Here is an 18,554-nt window from a genome sequence, read left to right as displayed (position 1 = left end):
TTCAAAACGTCAGTAAGAACAGCTGATTTTTGATCTAACGAACCGACGTTTGATTGAAAATCCACGTTTCTTGCGACAAGACTCGAGATAGCTTGTTTTGAATATTTTCTCCAGCACTTTAATTTGATAAGATCACTATTATTATCACTATTATCATCTACGTTAATTACTAGAGTTTCATGATCGGTTATTTTCAAATCACAAATCGTTACCGTACTAACGGAATCGAAATTAGAATATACATGATCAATTAAAGTTCTACTGTGCTGAGAAATACGTGTATAATCGAAGACCTTTTGTTTCAAATCAAAAAAGTCTGCTAACCGTTTCAAATGATTCGAATTATGGATGTCACACCAATTGATATTAAAATCGCCAGCGAGTATATTTAATTTACTAGGATCTATGAACATCTCCAACCAGTTCTCCAAAATTTCAACAAATCGCTGATCATTTGAACTGGGAGAGTGATATAAAACTCCATAGTTACCCATCTTCATGCCACGTTCAACTGCAATGCCTAAGAACCAGTTACCATCACAAACTTCGTTCAATTGAAGCTTGAATTGAACCGATTCTTTGACATAAATAGCAACACCGCCAGTGTGTCTTGAATGTGATAAACAAGCAGCTACACTGTAACCCGGGATACTGTACTGTTCGAAAGAATCACTGTCAACGATATGCGTTTCAGATAAAAAGACTAAAAATGGACGTTCTACAAGCTGACGTAATGCAACGTAGTTTGTAGAGAGACCTGCAATGTTCAAATACAAAATATCGAATTTATTTACATTCATACTAGAACTTGGTTGCTATTCATTGAAATGCAAGCTGCTCTTTTTGCGATCAACTAATCTTTTATACACTTTGCATTCAGTACTGAATGCTCCGTGTTTAACGTCCAAATTCGTTTTACGTTCTTGATTCATTTTATTACAATTAACACATTTCAATACAGATGACGTGCATTCAGATGTCTTGTGAGGTCCACTGCACTTAGAGCACGCGATAGCGTTTTTGCAATCTGTGCTCATGTTCCCAAATTCTCCACATTGGAAACACCTAAGAATACTAATCTCAGGAACATCAAGGCACCGATCAAACCTTATATTTACTTTCTTCGCGGTCAACAAACAGCTATGACCTTAGGGGCCCTCCTTAGCCGTGCGGTAAGACGCGCGGCTACAAAGCAAGACCATGCTGAAGAAGAAGAAGAAGAAGAAACAGCTATGACTGTCTTTATCGACTTCAATCACAACGTTGTACTTGTTGTATTTGAAACGAGGATTTTCAAACACCCGTATTACTTTTACATCATTGATAGCGATGTCTTCATTCTGATCTTTTAAAATCTGAATGAAGTCATCGGAGGAAAGTTTCTCGCTCATGCCCATCACTTTTAACCTTGGCACCGATGAGGGAACAACAGCATTGTAATTTTCACCCAACTCGCTTTGAATGCCTTCTTTCACAACATTAATACTATATCCTGTTGCACACTCAGCAATAATAGAGCCGTTTTTCCCGTTTCTAAAGTTACTGATTTTGTGTGTTTTGGATCTAATTTGGTGGTCAAAATTTCCGAGTATCATCGCTACTCTGGTTGGACTCTTTCGGTTTTATCACTATAACCGGACGAGCCTTACGAACAACCTTCACATCATTAGCGGTCGTACTTTTTGTCTTAGCTTTATTACTACTATTACTTTTCATCCCAGTGCACTTCTTCTTAACAATATCCGCGAAACTAACCTTTTCATTAAAAACATCATCAGACGCGTCGTCTGCTTCCTGAACCTTCCGCTTTTTACCTCTGGGATTAAGTGCCGACTCCGAAGTCGAACGAGATGAACCTTGCATTACATTCATTGCATCTACTTTACTGCGCGAGTTCGCGTTCTCGCGTTTGGGATTTCTTTTTAAAAAAGACCCAAGTCGATTGACTACTAAACTTAAACTGATTTATTGTCTTAATGTAACCTACCACCTAACCTAATAATGCCATATCAGCACCCTACACCTGGCCTCGCTGCCAATCGATGATACTGCTGACCGAGCTCCGTGCCGTCGCCGTTGCCGAGGGCACCCAAATCGCTGACGTCGGTGGTGCCATCGATGGAATGTGCTAAGTCCGGGTGGCCGGCCTTTCATATTTTCCAACTCATTTCCAATTAAATCCCGAAAACCAGAGACTGCATTGTCTAAGGCATTTTGTACCTTTTTCCCCAATTGCTCCATCCCGTCTTTCAACGCGATGTTTATCTGAGCAGCAATATTGTCTCGAATACCACCGATCGAATCAGAGAGTGAAGAAATCTTCTTCATCTCTTCTTCCAACTTTTGTGTGTTCGAGAACAGAATATTCTGCTCGCCACAACACTGGCTTGATAAACATTGATCACACTTGAACACAACATTTACATTCTCCGTGACCAGCTTTGCCAATGGTTTGGTCATGGAAGTGCACTTGTAGTGGTACACTTTAGCGCAACCACAACCCGAACAACTCATAGGCAAATCGCTGGGCAGGACCCCCATACCGCACTCACTGCACTCAACCATCTCGCTACTACCTTCACACAGCTCAAACGGTACCAATGCAGACGACACAAAACACAAAGAAACAATAAAGGCGCAAAAATGTTACCGGCCGCCAGCTGCTGCTGGGGCAGAAAATCCACAATTAAACGAAAATAACCAGCAGCGACAACCTGTCGGCTGTCCCGCGGCACTTGATCAATTTCACACGTTAATTGATTTTTATTTATCACTGCACTGCAGAAACAAACTACACCGTTCACCGTTTCACCAAATATGATGGTTGAAGTAAAAAGATCTTCCTGCTAATTTTATTGCGGTGACATATTCTTTTTATTACATTAGAAGGATCGTTGGTAAAATTCAAAACTTTTGTCAGTTGGGTTTTGTGAAATTCGGTTCCTTTGTGCCTCAAATCATCGGAGAGAGATACTGAGAAGCGAAAATTCCAGTTGTACAATAGTTCAGTATTTAGAGCTTAATTCAAATTTGGGAAATAGTAGGTCCATGAAATTTTGTAGGAACATTCCTTGATAAATTTCAAAGAAATTGTTAGTTGGGATAAGCGAAATTCGTTCCTAATTCCGAGTTATAGACATTTTAGTACGAAATTAGCGCTCTACCGCGAGAGAGCTTCCCTCAGACCTTAAGGAGCCTCCCGGAATCCATTACATGTCCAACCGGGACATTGCCGCCTTGCAGCTTAATTTCAACTCCACAGTTAATAATTGTAAGGTTGCTAAGTCAAGTTACAATTTTTGCATCCGTATATCATGAGGCTAAAACATGATGATACTTTAATACCCTGGGAAGTCGAGAAAATTTTCTACCCGAAAATTTCCTATACTGAACTGTTAGTCGAACACTGCCACCTCCACTTAGCAACTACGCCAAACTATTCTTGAGTAAAAATCTTGAAAGCCTGTATGACCATTAAAAAAATAAAAAATAAACAGTGTTCTATGGGATCTATTCTATACCTTTGAACTGGGACAGCACCATGGGCCATCATTTCGTTATTTTAAACATGTCACATGTCACATGTTTTTCCAGTATTATGAACTTGAAAAGCTCCATCGAACTCCATGGCACGATAAATTCTGAGTAAAGCGTACCATTGGTACTTCGCGTATCTGAAGGAATAAAATCAACCCCATCTCGCGATCTGGACTGGACGGGATACGAGCTACCTTAGATAAAATCGAGTAACGAACCCCTGTGGGAACTATGGTCGTATGCTAACAGGGAGGGACTCTTAGTGAAACTGTGCACCGTGATCCACCGGAAACAAGGAGGAATGGTCCTCAGGAAATTTAGGAGATTTGGTGTCAGGCCCTGCACGCCAGCCTTTAAAAAAAACTAACGTAATGAATAATCAACATGAGAGTACGGACCGGAACAATCGGCGAAGACCACTGCGACGAACAGGGACTAGCGATTGGAAACTGGGTTCGCGGAATTGCAAATCTCTCAACTTCATCGGGAGCACACGCATGTGCTCCAGGACCGTGGATTCGGCATCGTAGCGCTACGGGAGGTTTGCGGGAGGTGCTCACCGGTTGACGACCAAAAATTGCCTACGACTAATTGATTTCTACGCCTCCAAGAATAAGGCCATTCGCAGCACCTACTTTCAACACAGCCTTCCGTATCGGTACACCTGGAGATCACCACTGCAGACAGAATCACAAATCGACCACGTTCTGATTGATGGACGGCACTTCTCCGACATCATCGATGTCAGGACATATCGTGGCTCTAACATCGACTCCAACCACTATCTGGTGAAGGTTGATCTGCACCCATAACTATCCGTTATCAACAATGTTCGGTACCGACGACCGCCACGGTACGGCTTAGAGCGACTGAAGCAACCTGATGTCGCCACTGCATAGACGCAGCATCTTGAGGCAGCGTTGCCGGAAGAGGGTGAGCTCGATGGGGCCCCTCTTGAGGACTGCTGGAATATAGTTGAAGTAGCCATGAACGACGCAGCGGAGAACAACGTCGGGTATATGGGACGAGGTCGACGGAACGATTGGTTCGACGAAGAGTGCAGACTGATTCTGGAGGAGAAGGACAGCAAGAATATTTTCAGAATATTTTACTGTGTAGGCACCATCTGTTCATTGATTTCAAGGCGGCATACGACAGTATAGACCGCGTAGAGCTATGGAAAATAATGGACGAAAACAGCTTCTCAGGGAAGTATACCAGACTGATCAAAGCAACGCTGGATGGTATGCAAATCTGCGTGAAGATTTCGGGCGAGTGTTCGTTCGTTCGAATCGCACAAGGTGATGGAATTTTGTGCCTGTTGTTCAACATTGCACAAGAAGGTGTCATGCGGAGAGCCGGGTGTAACAGCCGGGGTACGATTTTCAACAGATAAAGTCAATTTATTTGTTTCGCGGATGACATGGACATTGTCGGCCGAACATTTGCAAAGGTGGCAGAACCCGCCTGAAACGTGAAGCAACAAAAGTTGGACTGGTGGTGAATGCGTCAAAGACAAAGTACATGCTTGTAAGCGGAACCGAGCGCGACAGGGCCCGCCTGGGAAGCAGTGTTACGATAGGCGGGGATACCTTCGAGGTGGTCGAGGAATTCGTCTAACTTGGATCCTTGCTAACGGCTGATAACAATGTTAGTCGCGAAATACGAAGGCGCATCATCTGTGGAAGTCGGGCCTACTACGGGCTCCAGAACAAACTGCGGTCAAAAAAGATTCGCCACCGCACCAAATGTGTCATGTGCAAGATGCTAATAAGACTGGTAGTCCTCTACGGACGTGAAACATGGACAATGCTCGAGGAGGACTTGCAAGCACTCGAAGTATTCGAGAGACGGGTGCTTAGGACCATCTTTGGCGGTGTGCAAGAAGACGGTGTGTGGCGGCGAAAAATGAACCACGAGCTCGCTAAAGCCGGAAGGTAGCATGTTGCAAGAATGCTGGACAGCAACCCGACCAGTGAATAGTAACAGCTTTATATCAGAACATGTTATTATGTTACAGCAGTTTTTTATAACTGAGATTGTTATAAAACATGTACCATTAGTAGTTAAAATAACAAAAATTGTAACAAAATCTCTTCTAGTTTTAACAAAAATATTACTAAATATGTTATTAATAAAACAAAAATATAACTCAATGTGTTACATGAAAAGGGGTGAAAATAGCTTACACTATAACAAATTATGTTATTGAAAAGATTATGAATATCCATAATGTAGGCAATTAACATTGTCCAGATGGTTCAACTTTGAATGTAAGTTCAAGTTATACTGAAGCTGGTACCTTCGTTTTTTTTGAATTCCTATCTACCAGAAATGTAGGCAATTTTTTTTTGGTGAAAATGAACATAACACATTATGTTATAATCATGTTATGACGATCATGAAATTTTCTTTCCAACATCTTTGACAGAGAATTTAAAACAAAATTATTGCAAGTTTTGTTATTTGTAACACATATTGATATAATTGTGATACAATTTTGTTATGACTAACTGGTCGGGAACCCTGCAACAATAGTGTTCGCTTCCAATCCGACAGGTACGAGAGATGGCGTGGAGCACAGCGAGCAAGGTGGGCAGACCAGGTGCAAAACGACTTGGCGAGCGTAAGGCGCATTCGAGGATGGAGAGATGCAGCCTCGAACCGTGTATTGTGGTGTCAAATCAACATTCAGTGTTATCTGTTTAGATGTAAACTAAATAAATGAAAATGAAAAATGAAGGGTCAGTCAGTGGCGCCGGGAGTGGGTGGGACAAATAGGACATGTCCTACGCATGAAAATACCTGGGTAGGACAATGCTTCGACTTGATTATGGTAAGAACATACTATATGGTCTAATACTATGAATACTATTCCAATTTCTAGATATATAAAAAATTGCATTCAAAGTTAATTAGAGGTTAAACTGGCAATCGCGGAGGTTTCCAGGGATTGTAGAAGAGAAAACTATTCCGAAAGGCTTCTCAGAGTCTACGAGAAATTCTTATCATTATAAAAAGTGTCCAATGATATATTGAGATTTTGCAAGAAGTCTTGAAGTTTCTAATAGTTTCTTCCATGAAAATGTTGAAAACTTTCTGAAGGTACGTAATTGTTTCTGCTAGTTCAGGGAGGCTCTGGAAATTTCTGAAATTTTAAAAGAATTGACAGGCTGACTGTAGATTAATTAAAAGTTGAACACCTAAACAAGGATGTAGCTTAGCTTAACTTAGATAAAACTGACTATGCTTGTCAATGGTAGCTACTCCGTGACTGGTTAGAACTGGTGTAAATTGCGCTATGATCAAATGAATAAAAGTTGGTATTTACTGCCTACGGTTCCAGTCAGTTGGGAAAGGAGAGAAATATAAGATTTTGTTGTTACTAAAGACTGAGAAAACCTCTCCATCTCCACAATACCACGGAAAGTAGATTTCGTTAACTCGAAAAGGCAGATGAAGAGAAATATAGATAAAGGAAAAGTTATGTAGGGGAACTGGGGGTAGGACGCGGGGGTAAACGTGGTAAATGCCGTTTTTATCAATGAAAACCACCAGTGCAGCCTATTTTTACCAGCGCAAACTGAAGAGCAGCTTATATGCTGTTGACCACCGATGACAGTTAACTAATTTAGCATTTTATTGAACAGAAATTTGATTTTGCAGGCTACTCGACATGTCATTCAGTATGGCTACCTTGCGGCTTACTAACACAGTCAAACAATCAATGCAAGCAGCAGACAGTGATGTCGATATGAGCTATTTCCAAATCATAGCGGAAACATGTAAAATATCGATCAAATTAATCAATCTTTTCCTAACGCATTAGGTAGGGGAAGAAGGGGCAATATGCCCTAGCTACCCAGTCAACACAAAATCGTATAGGATGCAACATAAGATGCTAATGTGGAGGCGATATACGTACATGTTGTATGGGGATGTACATATATGGCCTCCACTTTAGCATCTTATGTGACATCATATACGATCTTGTGTTGACTGGGTAAGCAATTTAAGGTGGCTTAAAAAACACTTTTTCAAATTTTTTGATGGGCCGCCCTCTTATTCGGTTCTATTTGATGCCCTGATGCTCTGGACAAAATTTCAGCCAAATCGGTCAACGTTTGGGCAGTGCTAAACTCGTTGGAAGTTTATATGGAAAAATGTATGCAGAAACATCCAAAAACAGTGATTTGCAGTTGGACGGCACAATTTACGATCAAGAAACATGATACTAATTCAGTTCTTGTAAAATAAAATACAGAATGTTATGCTGAAAACCGCGAGAAGATTAGAGTTTATTACGCAAAGATATTAGCATTTTACTGGAGTGTTGTAGGGGTGAATTTATTTCTTTTCAAAGGTATAAGAAACGAAATTTGCTCAAACCCCACTGCAGAGAAATGCTAATAACTTAGCCGGACAAACTCGAATCTTCTCGCGGTTTTCTGCATAACATTCTGTATTAAATTCTCCAAGATCTGAATGAGTATCATAGTTCTTCATCGTAAGTTGTGTAGTCCAGCTGCAATTTACTGTTTTTGGATGTTTCTGCATACATTTTTCCATATAAACTTCCAACGAGTTTAGCACTGCCCAAACGTTGACTGATTTGGCTGAAATTTTGTCCAGAGCATCAGGGCATCAAATAGAACCGAATGAGAGGGCGGCCCATCAAAAAAATTGAACAAAGTTTTTCCCATACTAATTTGAGCCACCCTAGTAAGCATAGACTGCTTCTATGCCTTAGCTATAACGATTTTCATGGGTGTTTCTACTTCACGCAACAGTTAAACAATATAGCTAGTCGATGCCTTTCAAAAATTGTCAAAAATCTCAATCATATTGATAATATTCACTTTTCAAAAAAGTGGTGATATTCTGTTGCCGGAAAACTCATGAGGCAAAACGTCTTTTAGCTGGCAGCTCCTAGGGAACAAAGCACCATGCGTCGGCGAATCAGCATTCTGGTATGGATAGTACGTGGAGACGCAAGTACATTGTAGGTTATTGCCACTAGGGCGTTTTGCCTCGCCAAAATGTTAGATGTTTCTTCAAAATGTGAAAATTTTCGGTTTTTCCGACCTTCCCATGCACTATTTTGAAACTTTTTTCGCCTAACCTTCATAATTTCAGATCTAGTTTTGTTACGGTCATCTAAATGACGGTAAATATGAGGGAAACCACAAAAGGCGTTTTGCCTCGGGGGGGCGTTTTGGGGCCTCTTCCCCTAATGATGCAATAATAATATCTAACTGATTCTGTTTTGAAGTGCGTTGTAAAAATTGAAAAATCAGAGCAAAAAATGATATTGTTGTTGGTGCTTTTGAGCAGCTGGCAACAACGGTTTAAGATGTAAACATAAACAGCCAGCATCGTGAAAACATAATCCATAAATATTTACCTAAACCAAAGAAGAACTGATGCTTTTCTGAAAATTTCATCAGTTATTCCCACACTTAATGTATGTATGTATTGATTAGGGTAAGGGAGGTATTTTGGACCACTTTAGGAGATGGCCGAACAATTTTTCGAATAAAATTTAGATTTTGTAATAATGCTTGATCAATTCCCTATACAACTAAAAAGTGGCGAATACTTGATAGGATTTGTGGATAAAAATGTAGTAAATCTCACCGAAAGAACCAAACTATCATAAATTCTGAAGATATGTAAGATTTAATTTTGGACCACCTGTTTTTATTTTGGACCACCTATTGAACATATTTTGGACCACTCGAATAATTTTGTATTGCTTGCAAAATTAGGTTACTATTAGATTAAATAAGTGATCTCCGACATTTAAATAAGTGATCTCCAACATTTTTTGCCTTTCTCGTACAACAAAGTTGCACCGAAAGGCTATCATTTCACTCCAAAATCGAACTTTTTATAGAAGTCTCGGAGACCCATGATGTTATATACCAACCGACTCAGCTCGTTGAGCTGAACAAATGTCTGTCTGTCCGTGTGTATGTGTGTGTGTGTGTGCACACGAAAACCGAAAAACATTAGCCACTTTTTCATACAGTAATTCTTAACCGATTTTCACGCAACAAGTTGCATTCGACGGGGAACAAACTCTAGTTGATCACTATTGAATTTGATAACGATCGACCGTTGCGTTTAAAAGTTATTAAGAAGATTGAATCGAACTATGTAAGCTCCATATAAGGTTGGTGTCTTGGTTAAATGCGAGAAAGGCAGTGTCACCACTCGGTGAATTAAGTTGGGTTTTTATCCTTAAAGTCCTTGTTAAGCAATACATGTTAATAAGCACTCAAAAGCTATGAATAATATCTACATACTAGCTAACAAACGTTCGATGTATGCACCTGATCACTCCTACCCTGCCATATTTTGTATGTAGTGTGCCAGACCTGTTCCATTTGCATCATAGATAGTATTGGGTTGCCCGGTTCTTCCTTGCTCCTTGCACATTATTTTTCCAAGCGAAACATAATCGTAGAACGCGAAACTCTGTTGCATTGGCAAGCAGTACGGACGGAGGGCTCTAGTAAAGATTGGTTCTTGTCATGTTTCTAACTATTTTCGTATGGAAATAATGAAAACAGTTACATGTTGATTTAATAGACATTTTTCTAGGGCTTTCAACAATGAACGGTAATATATAAATGGTTTGATACTAGAGAAAAATGGTTGTTATACAAAAGTTATTATTATTATTATTATAGAGTTTTGGCACTTCCTCAGTAAGTGTGCTGGGAATTTTCACCTACCTCGGGCAATCTGAATGCCAAAGGGGATTAGGCTCTGTGGATCTCATTCGCCGGTTGACTTAAAATCCTATAACAAACGTTTGCACCGGATGTATTAGTTATGGTGGTTCAGGAATCTTCTTACGATGCTGCAAGTTCCAAGAACCACTGTCTTTTGGATGCTATGGAGGTTATGAGATAGTTCCAGCTCTCCTAAGGATCTCAGAAGAGATTTCGGGACGATTCCGGTTGCTGAGATAACAACCGGAATTATACGCACGTCCTCCAGGTGCCACATCTGCTTCAACTCCTCCGCCAAGTCGTGGTACTTCGTTATCTTGTTGGAGAATGTTGTTTGGACATTATGGTCTAGCGGTACAGCAATGTCGATGAGGGTTACCCGCTTCATCCTTTTGTCGTAGACCACGATATCGGGCCGATTGGCACGAATAAGGACATTCGTTAAGATCTCGCGATCCCAGTACAGCATCACGAAACTATTTTCCAGAACCGGGACAGGCACATATTTGTAGTAGGCGACAAACTGGTTAACCAAGTTGTGCTTTAAAGTGAGCTGTTGGTGCACAATCTTGGCTACTTCGTTATGACGACCTAAGGCTGAACACCCGGACACGATATGTTCGATCGTCTCTCCTACTGAATTTCACTTCCTGCAGCGGTCCTCCACGTTTTCGTGCAATATATAGTGCCGATAGTTCTTCGTCGCAATTACCCGGTCCTGGATGGCTACCATGAATCCTTCTGTTTCCGAGAAGAGTTCACCCCGCACCAGCCACGTATTCGACGCCGCTTTGTCGATATATTCCAGCTCCAGTTGATGGGGGTGCGTCCCATGTAACTCCTTCTGCTTCCACGATACGATCATCTCGTCGACAGATTTGATGTCGCAATTCAGCTGATAGTCCTCCTGCGCCAGATGCAGGGCACTGAATCCGTGGTCAGCTTTACACACAGCGCGATAGATTTCGTGGCGGTTCTGGCTTTCCACGAAGTATCTTCGCAACTGTTGGATCTGGGAAACACATAGTGTTTGTATATCGGTGACGCCTCTTCCTCCTACTGTACGTGGCAGGGTGACTCTCTCAATGGACGATTTTGGATGGCGCATGCGATGCTTAGTGAACGCCACTCGTACTGCTCGTTCTAACGCCTCCAAGTCAGTCTTGGTCCACTTCACCACCCCGAAACTGTATGTCAACAAGGGCACAGCAAACGTGTTTATCGCTTTCACCTTGTTGCCGGCCGACAAGAGGCTCTTCAAAATACCGTTGACACGATGCAAGAACTTTTCCTGCAGCTCTTTCTTGATCGTCGTATGGCGAATTCCTTTCAGTTGCAGGAAACCTAGGAACTTGTACGTTTCGCCTTCAACCATGTTTCGAATCTCATCCTGTTCGTTGACGCGGAAACTGTCAGCATCCACCAGGTGACCCCGGTGTAGATGTATGGATCGACATTTATCAATACCAAACTCCATCCGGATGTTGTTGCTGAATACCGTTATAAGCCGCAGAAATTGGTGCAGCTTCTCCACAGATTCCGCACACAGCTTCAAGTCGTCCATAAAGAAGGTGTGGGTAATGTTTGTACTCCTTTCCCCACTCTTCAAATGATAGCCATAGTTGTGTTGGTTGAGTGCTCTGCTAAGAGGGTTCATGGCAAGGCAAAACCATAGAGGACTAAATTATTATTATTATTATTATTATTATCTGTATTTAAGAGGCTTTCAGCCCTTGACTTGCTCACCTCTGGTAGCAAAAAGGCAAAAGTTTATGAGATCTAGAACTTAAAAAGAAGATATGTCGAAAATATGTTCGGTTTAATAAAAAATTAACCTATTTTGGACATGCCTCAGAATACTGTTTTTAAGCATGTTTTGCTAGAGATATGAAACTGCTCCAATTGGGATTTAATAAATCCATAACATCATTCACATGTTCTAATCTATGTACAAAAAAACTAACAGCTTTTGAAACTTGACTTCAATTTTACAATGTCGTCTTGGTTTTGGTCTAATCCAGCCGAAATGGGTAAATGCTTGAAAATATTATTAATAATTGATATATTTTATAAGAAACAAATGTAGGAGATACGTTACGGATAGTTTCTTTTTGCAATAAAATTTAAATGTTGCATGTTTTATTTAGTTTTGTGTGATATAAATGCAAAATTCATCTAGGTGGTCCAAAATATGAGCCTGGTCCAACATATGAGCCTGGTCCAAAATACAGCCGCTACCTTAATGCTGCGTCTAAATTGGGCTGAATTCTTCCGAATGCGTGCAATGTTTACTGTTGTCGGATGTTAACAAAAAATGAATCCCACTTGTATGCTTACTGAATTGGTATTGGAAGTTTCCACCACTACAAATCCAAGATTGATGATTTTTATGACACAATTACATATAAATTTGAGTGTCACAACGCTTCACCTTAAAAGGCATTAGCATTAGCATTAGCATTGAGCAATTCGCATAAATTCGTAGGTGGTACAAGCCAAGACTATTGTATGAGAGTAGCATCACTTTCATCCGTTACCACAGATATTGATTTGGGACTAATCACTATCTCTTAGTTGGAAGTAATGCACCCTCCAATAGTCGAGATCTGTCCTGGCCACGTCTTTGCGAATGCTGAGGAAGGGGAAGGATGGTTAGTTGGACACCTACTTAAGAAAGATGCAGAGAACTCTACGACCTCTCATAGGTGCCACGGGAGGTTTTGGGATTGTGTGGAAGATTATAACAGTAGGAATCATTTTGGTAGAACGTGAAATACAGAAAGAACTAAGATAGAAATACAAAGTAGGAAAGGGACGAGCCTGGAATTGAACCCACGATCTCCTGCTTATAAGGCAGAAGCGGTAACCACTAGACCACCGAGCTCGTCACAACGCTTCATCTTAAAAGGCACCCGCGAAAAAAGATATACCATACGAAGTGAGATGCGCCAGTGAATGGGTTAAAATGAGCATGTGCTCATCGTACTGATTTTCATTTTAATTGCCTACATAAAGGCCAAAATTGCATCAAGACTTGCGAAAATAGTTTTTTCGAGATTTTTATGTATAATTCGAGTAAAATCATGAAATGTATGTAGGGGAAAAGGCTCAAACCTTGGCCTATTATGCAGTGGTTGAGCACATTTATCAATTTACATATTCATAATATTGAAGATCTAACCGTAATAATGCCACCAAACGGGTTTCATACTTTTGTTTATTACGCTAAGCAATCAAAAACAACAATGATGAATAAAAATCTATTATTTAATCCATCAAAGTTTTCTAGCGAAATGGACTTTATGTTCGGCCAATTTTCCTAATCTCGGCTCTGGTGTTGGATGCTTTTTCGGCCCATGAAATGTTGGTGCATTATTCACTGTAAATCATTTGTATAAGCCGTAAGGTAGGCAATTATGATGTGCTGCTTCAAGTGAAAATCGTCAGCCGAATTTTGGCAAAGAGTGTTCTAATGTTGTTCAAAAAAGTTTTGGTTAATTGTTTCATTATACTAATGAAAATAGTGAATTTAACATGAATGCATAAATAGTGGGATTGTTATCCGTTTATCTAATGTGCGAAAATAGGTAAGTCCATTCCAAAAAACTACTTTATTGGGCAAAAGAAAAATCTCTTGCACTGCCTGCCTACTTAAGTTGTTGCAAACAAACCGAGTCAAAGCAATTTTTCACGCAGGTTTATTGCGTTTATCAGTTGAAGAAGTGCATGAATCTTGCGTAATATAAATCAAGTCGGCTTGATACACATTTTCAAAGAAGCCTTGATAAATATATCTCTACTAAACAATGTATTATTGTAGAATTATTGATTAATTTGCACGACAACGTTGCATCCAGGCCTAACAATACATCCCGTTACCCTATCCAATGGCAATATTTTCCATTGCTTTATCGTATAGACTATTGAAAATAATCACAATGAGGATAATTAGCCTTATTCAAGGGTGGCGCGTTTTGATCCCTATGAGCGTGCTACCCCCACTTCCCCTATTATATGCCAGACCTCCTGTCTATAAGGCAGAAGCGGTAGTCACTAGACTGCTGAGCTCATCTTCAAAAGTTAAGAAACTAGACAAGGAAATGAGAGAACAATCGCAGAAATATGCAAATATAAGGCAGTTTATGATAAATATCCGGATGTCTTGTACCAGGCATATGAGAAGAAGAGTTTGGAAAGCTTCTAAGAGTTTATTACACTGGAAATGTAATGATTGTCCCAATAGTCATAGAGAGTTTATAATTTATCTGAGGAAGTCCGGAGAGGGTTTCCGGAAAATCGCTGAAATTCTATGAAAATATTCTATAGATTTGATAATCCAATTTTTGTCCTACCAACGGATCGGAATGTGGCTACGCCTCTGGTGTCAGTCATACAGAAATCCATTTTTATGTATATAGAAGAAGAAGAAGAAGTAGAAGAAGAAGATTATGTATATAGATTACCTCCAATTTCTAGAGGCTACTTCTGTTTTCGTCATATTTTCTGCGGAAAAAATCTCATTTCATCAACTAAATCAAAATACACCGATCATCGACCTTAAACCACAAAACCAAAAAAAAAAATCAATTGAGGTGTGTATTCTTATTAACAGTTATATTGTTTTTTGCGCCAACTACCCACCCAATATATCAGCTTTCGACCATCTTCGATTGATTATCCAGCGATTTAAATTATTTTGGCGCTACTATTTTGCTACATGAAAAATCATAAAAACAGTTCAACAAAATAAAAATAAACTAAATTGAATCATTCAAAATACATTCAGCTTATGCATGTCCAAACTTCATTTCGTTCATCTAGCCTTCGCTTTCATCGATGTTTCGATTGGAATTTCACTGCGACGAACAGTAAAGACGTAAATTCAATTAACAGTTAACTGTAATCAGTTTAGTACTCGTTTCAGTAGCAATAGCTGCCTTTCAGATAAAATACAGGCAAAACGAAATCTAAATTCGCCCTCTGTGTTCAATGTACTCTCGCTCCATCGAAATCGCTTTTATGTTGCTTTTTCCATACTAATACATGCCGCCTCTATCAGACTGCATCAAACGTACCAGACTGCTCTTATTTACCCATATTCAGGGCACATCCGGAAAAATAAAGACTCAAGCGGTTGTGACATTCCGTCCAGAAGACCAATCCCCTTAATCCCGTGTCATCATGACTCTCTGTCTCTCTTTCTCATCAGCCAAACACGATAAACTTTTTCACTGACCGAACCGGTTTCGTGCTTTTCTTGTTTCTCTTTTTTCCCCGCGGCACCCCCACAGAGTGTGATCAAACGTTCGTGTCCCGGAGCGGGGGTCCCTCGAATGGAACGTTCAGCGCACCGATGCTCACCAACCCGACGAACCACTCGCGCCAGTGTCTGTACATCTTCCTAGCAGGTCCCGGCCAGCGGGTCGACGTCACCTTCACGTCGTTCAACCTGAGAGGATCACCACCGGAGTAAGTATGCTGAGGTTACGTTTTTCATGTCGCTATTTTTTTGTGTACTTAACATGGATTAAACTTACTCCCGATAGGGTTTCACAAAAGTTCAATGTTGGAAATCTGTAGTGTTGTCACACATCTATAATTATAATAACAGAGGAATATCCTCATAAAAGACGAGTTCATATTTTATTTTAGTTACATTAATAAAAAAAATAAACAGTGTGCACTCGTTTTCTAAGCGTCTTGATATTAAAACGGTTTTCTGGAACCAACTTTTTGTTTATTCTGTTTAAAATCTTAATTCTGTTTGAAATGTGTTTTCATTGCAAATTAATACAATCAAACAAAAAATTATATTTTGGAACATTTCTGTTCAAAACTCCAGCATTGAATTTTTGTTTTGAAACCCTTAGCCCCGATTAGCCACACATAAACCCAATTGTAGGAATAAACATAAAATCGCTTACATTAAGAGTTGGTAGAACTATTTATCCAATTTGAATTCAATTAAAAACGGAATTATATCACTAAAGTATAACCACACCCACTCCCCAATCCAGCAATACACCCTTGTCGTTTAAAATCAATGGTAATTGTTACAAAGTTGCAATATGATACGCAGAAACTCACATCATTACCGCAGTAGAGCAAGTTCGCTGAATGAACGCCCACCACGTGACGATGGGTGTACATTCCAGTGAAAGCTGCCTGATTGTCAATCAACCAGAATAAACCGGGCATCATCAATGTTTGGTCTCATTCACGTTTCCATATGCGTAGGTGCAAAAAACGGCAATTATTCGTTATCAATCAATGTGTGTTAATTGCAACGTGTCTCACATCACACCACACCATAGAGAACTATACACAAATCAGAATGAAATGAATCACCACTCACCCATCCGGTGCGATGTATCAATCAATCGGATAATCTATCTCACCCTATTCACACATCCCGAAATAAGGTAGCGATTTTTGTTGAAAGGCGAATCATGCCGGATAAGTAGATGGTTCCACGTGCCAATTATGCATACAACACTCCGGAGCAAACGTTCGCACTCGTTCCGACCACATGAAAGCACCAGAACTTCGACACGAGTGAACACTAATCACAAGTTACCTAGCGATTCAAAGCACACACACATGAGCAACAGATTACTGAATGACAATACCTAATTAGGAATCAATTACAAGCTTGGTATGAACTTATGGAAAGTATTCTGCGAAAAAAATGGAATCCACGCTGTATCCAAAATAAAAAGTGAACGGTCATCACTCGGAGTATGAAAACTAATTGCATTTAGTGGCAGACTTTGGGGCACAAGCGTTTTGAATGTGGAAGGAAAAATTTTATGAAGTAGGTATCTTCGTGTCTTGTACATCAAAATTAAGTGGATTGTGTTTGCATCCGCAATGGGTTTTCTTATTTCTTCAGCAACCCTGGTTTACAATTTATTTTAGAATAGGAAAGTGACGAACAAAATTATAAAAATCATAAAAACTAAAATTAAGCCTTAGAGCCTAGCCTAAAGCCGAAAGTCTCTTTAATGAATTACAAAAAAATAAGGCTTATGGATGTGCATTTGTTGGGCAGTTCAGAACGCGCATTATCCCCTATTATGCAGCACATCGACAAATGGGATCCTGAAGTGTTTCAGAAGTGTCGGAGTTCTTCCAATCACAAAGACGATCCTCACCAGTGCACAGTGGTCCAGGTAGCATACAAAGCGGTAATAAGTTGTTCAAGCCGAACATAGCAGAGATAGAAAAAAACTTTGTTCTACAAAGTAGCTCCTAACGGTGAGGTGCTTTTCGAGGTTTTCATAAAAATTAGGGTGGGCCACATTTGAAAAAAAATAAATATAAAACTCTTTCATTTGCAGAGATACGGCTATACAATGTTCCGCGAAGTTATAGTTCAGCCAGATTCCAAGAATTTTGCTAAAAAAATTATTTCTCTAGCTCTTAAATTGACTGATTTAGAGCAATTTTTCCAAGTTTACTTAGGGTGACCCTCAAAAAAACAGTTTTTTAGCTCTAACTTTTTTGTTTCAAATTTCTCAGCAATATGATGTTCAGAGCACTTTTTGTGCTTTGCAGGGCGCAACTTTTCATGGACTTAGCGTTGCCATATCTCATACGGATCAAAAGTTATTGAGGGTTTTCTTCGAAAAAAACGTTTTCTTCTAACGGCTGTATCTATGAATGGCGCAAACATTTTTTCAATCTGTTTTCTCGACCTTATTCTACTACTTTCAAGCTTCATTTCAGGGTGTTCAAATCGAGGGGATAATTGAAAATAACCCCATATTATTGCAATGAAAATTTACCGTTTTTTTCCATTTTTAAGCACTAATTTGCTATTTTTAAGTGTTTACTTCGTGATATGGCAAACGCCACACCATTTAGTTATAAATCCTGAGCAGAAGCTAATATCTTGAAAACAGCAGTTTTTATGAACTTGATATGAATAAGAGGTAACATGACAAAAAATAATAACAAACATTAATATCCAAAATAAATACTTTAGGCATAACATTATCAGATATTTTAATACAAAACAAAAAATAATTATGTTTTGCCTTTGATATTGTAATGACAACATATGTTATGCTTTGAATATTTTGTGAATTACATTTTGGTATTTCGTATCTTATACATGTCAGTAATTTTCGCTGAGACCGAGCCACTATTTGCACGAGGACTTTGAAAATGCCCAAATTTATGTTCATTAGAATGCTTTCGGCGAGTTTATTAGGGACAAGGATGTTATCGATCATTTAGTAATCTGCCTTCGATCATTTAGTAGTTTTTCAATAA

The 18,554-nt window shown here is 39.6% G+C and overlaps 1 protein-coding gene across 1 annotated transcript in view; it reads left to right on the top strand.

Moving 5' to 3' along the window:
- LOC134224624 (uncharacterized) overlaps nt 1-18,554 on the top strand; it is a 619,481-nt gene that overhangs the window by 521,012 nt on the left and 79,915 nt on the right. Inside the window, exon 6 of the mRNA XM_062704057.1 lies at nt 15,569-15,746. Coding sequence (XP_062560041.1) covers nt 15,569-15,746 — 178 coding nt within the window. The remainder of the gene's footprint in view (nt 1-15,568; nt 15,747-18,554) is intronic.

The sequence above is a fragment of the Armigeres subalbatus genome, chromosome 1, assembly GCF_024139115.2.
Source record: "Armigeres subalbatus isolate Guangzhou_Male chromosome 1, GZ_Asu_2, whole genome shotgun sequence".
Classification (NCBI taxonomy): domain Eukaryota; kingdom Metazoa; phylum Arthropoda; class Insecta; order Diptera; family Culicidae; genus Armigeres; species Armigeres subalbatus.
The sequence above is the reverse complement of the archived record's forward strand: the minus strand, read 5'-3'. Positions and strand labels throughout refer to the sequence as shown.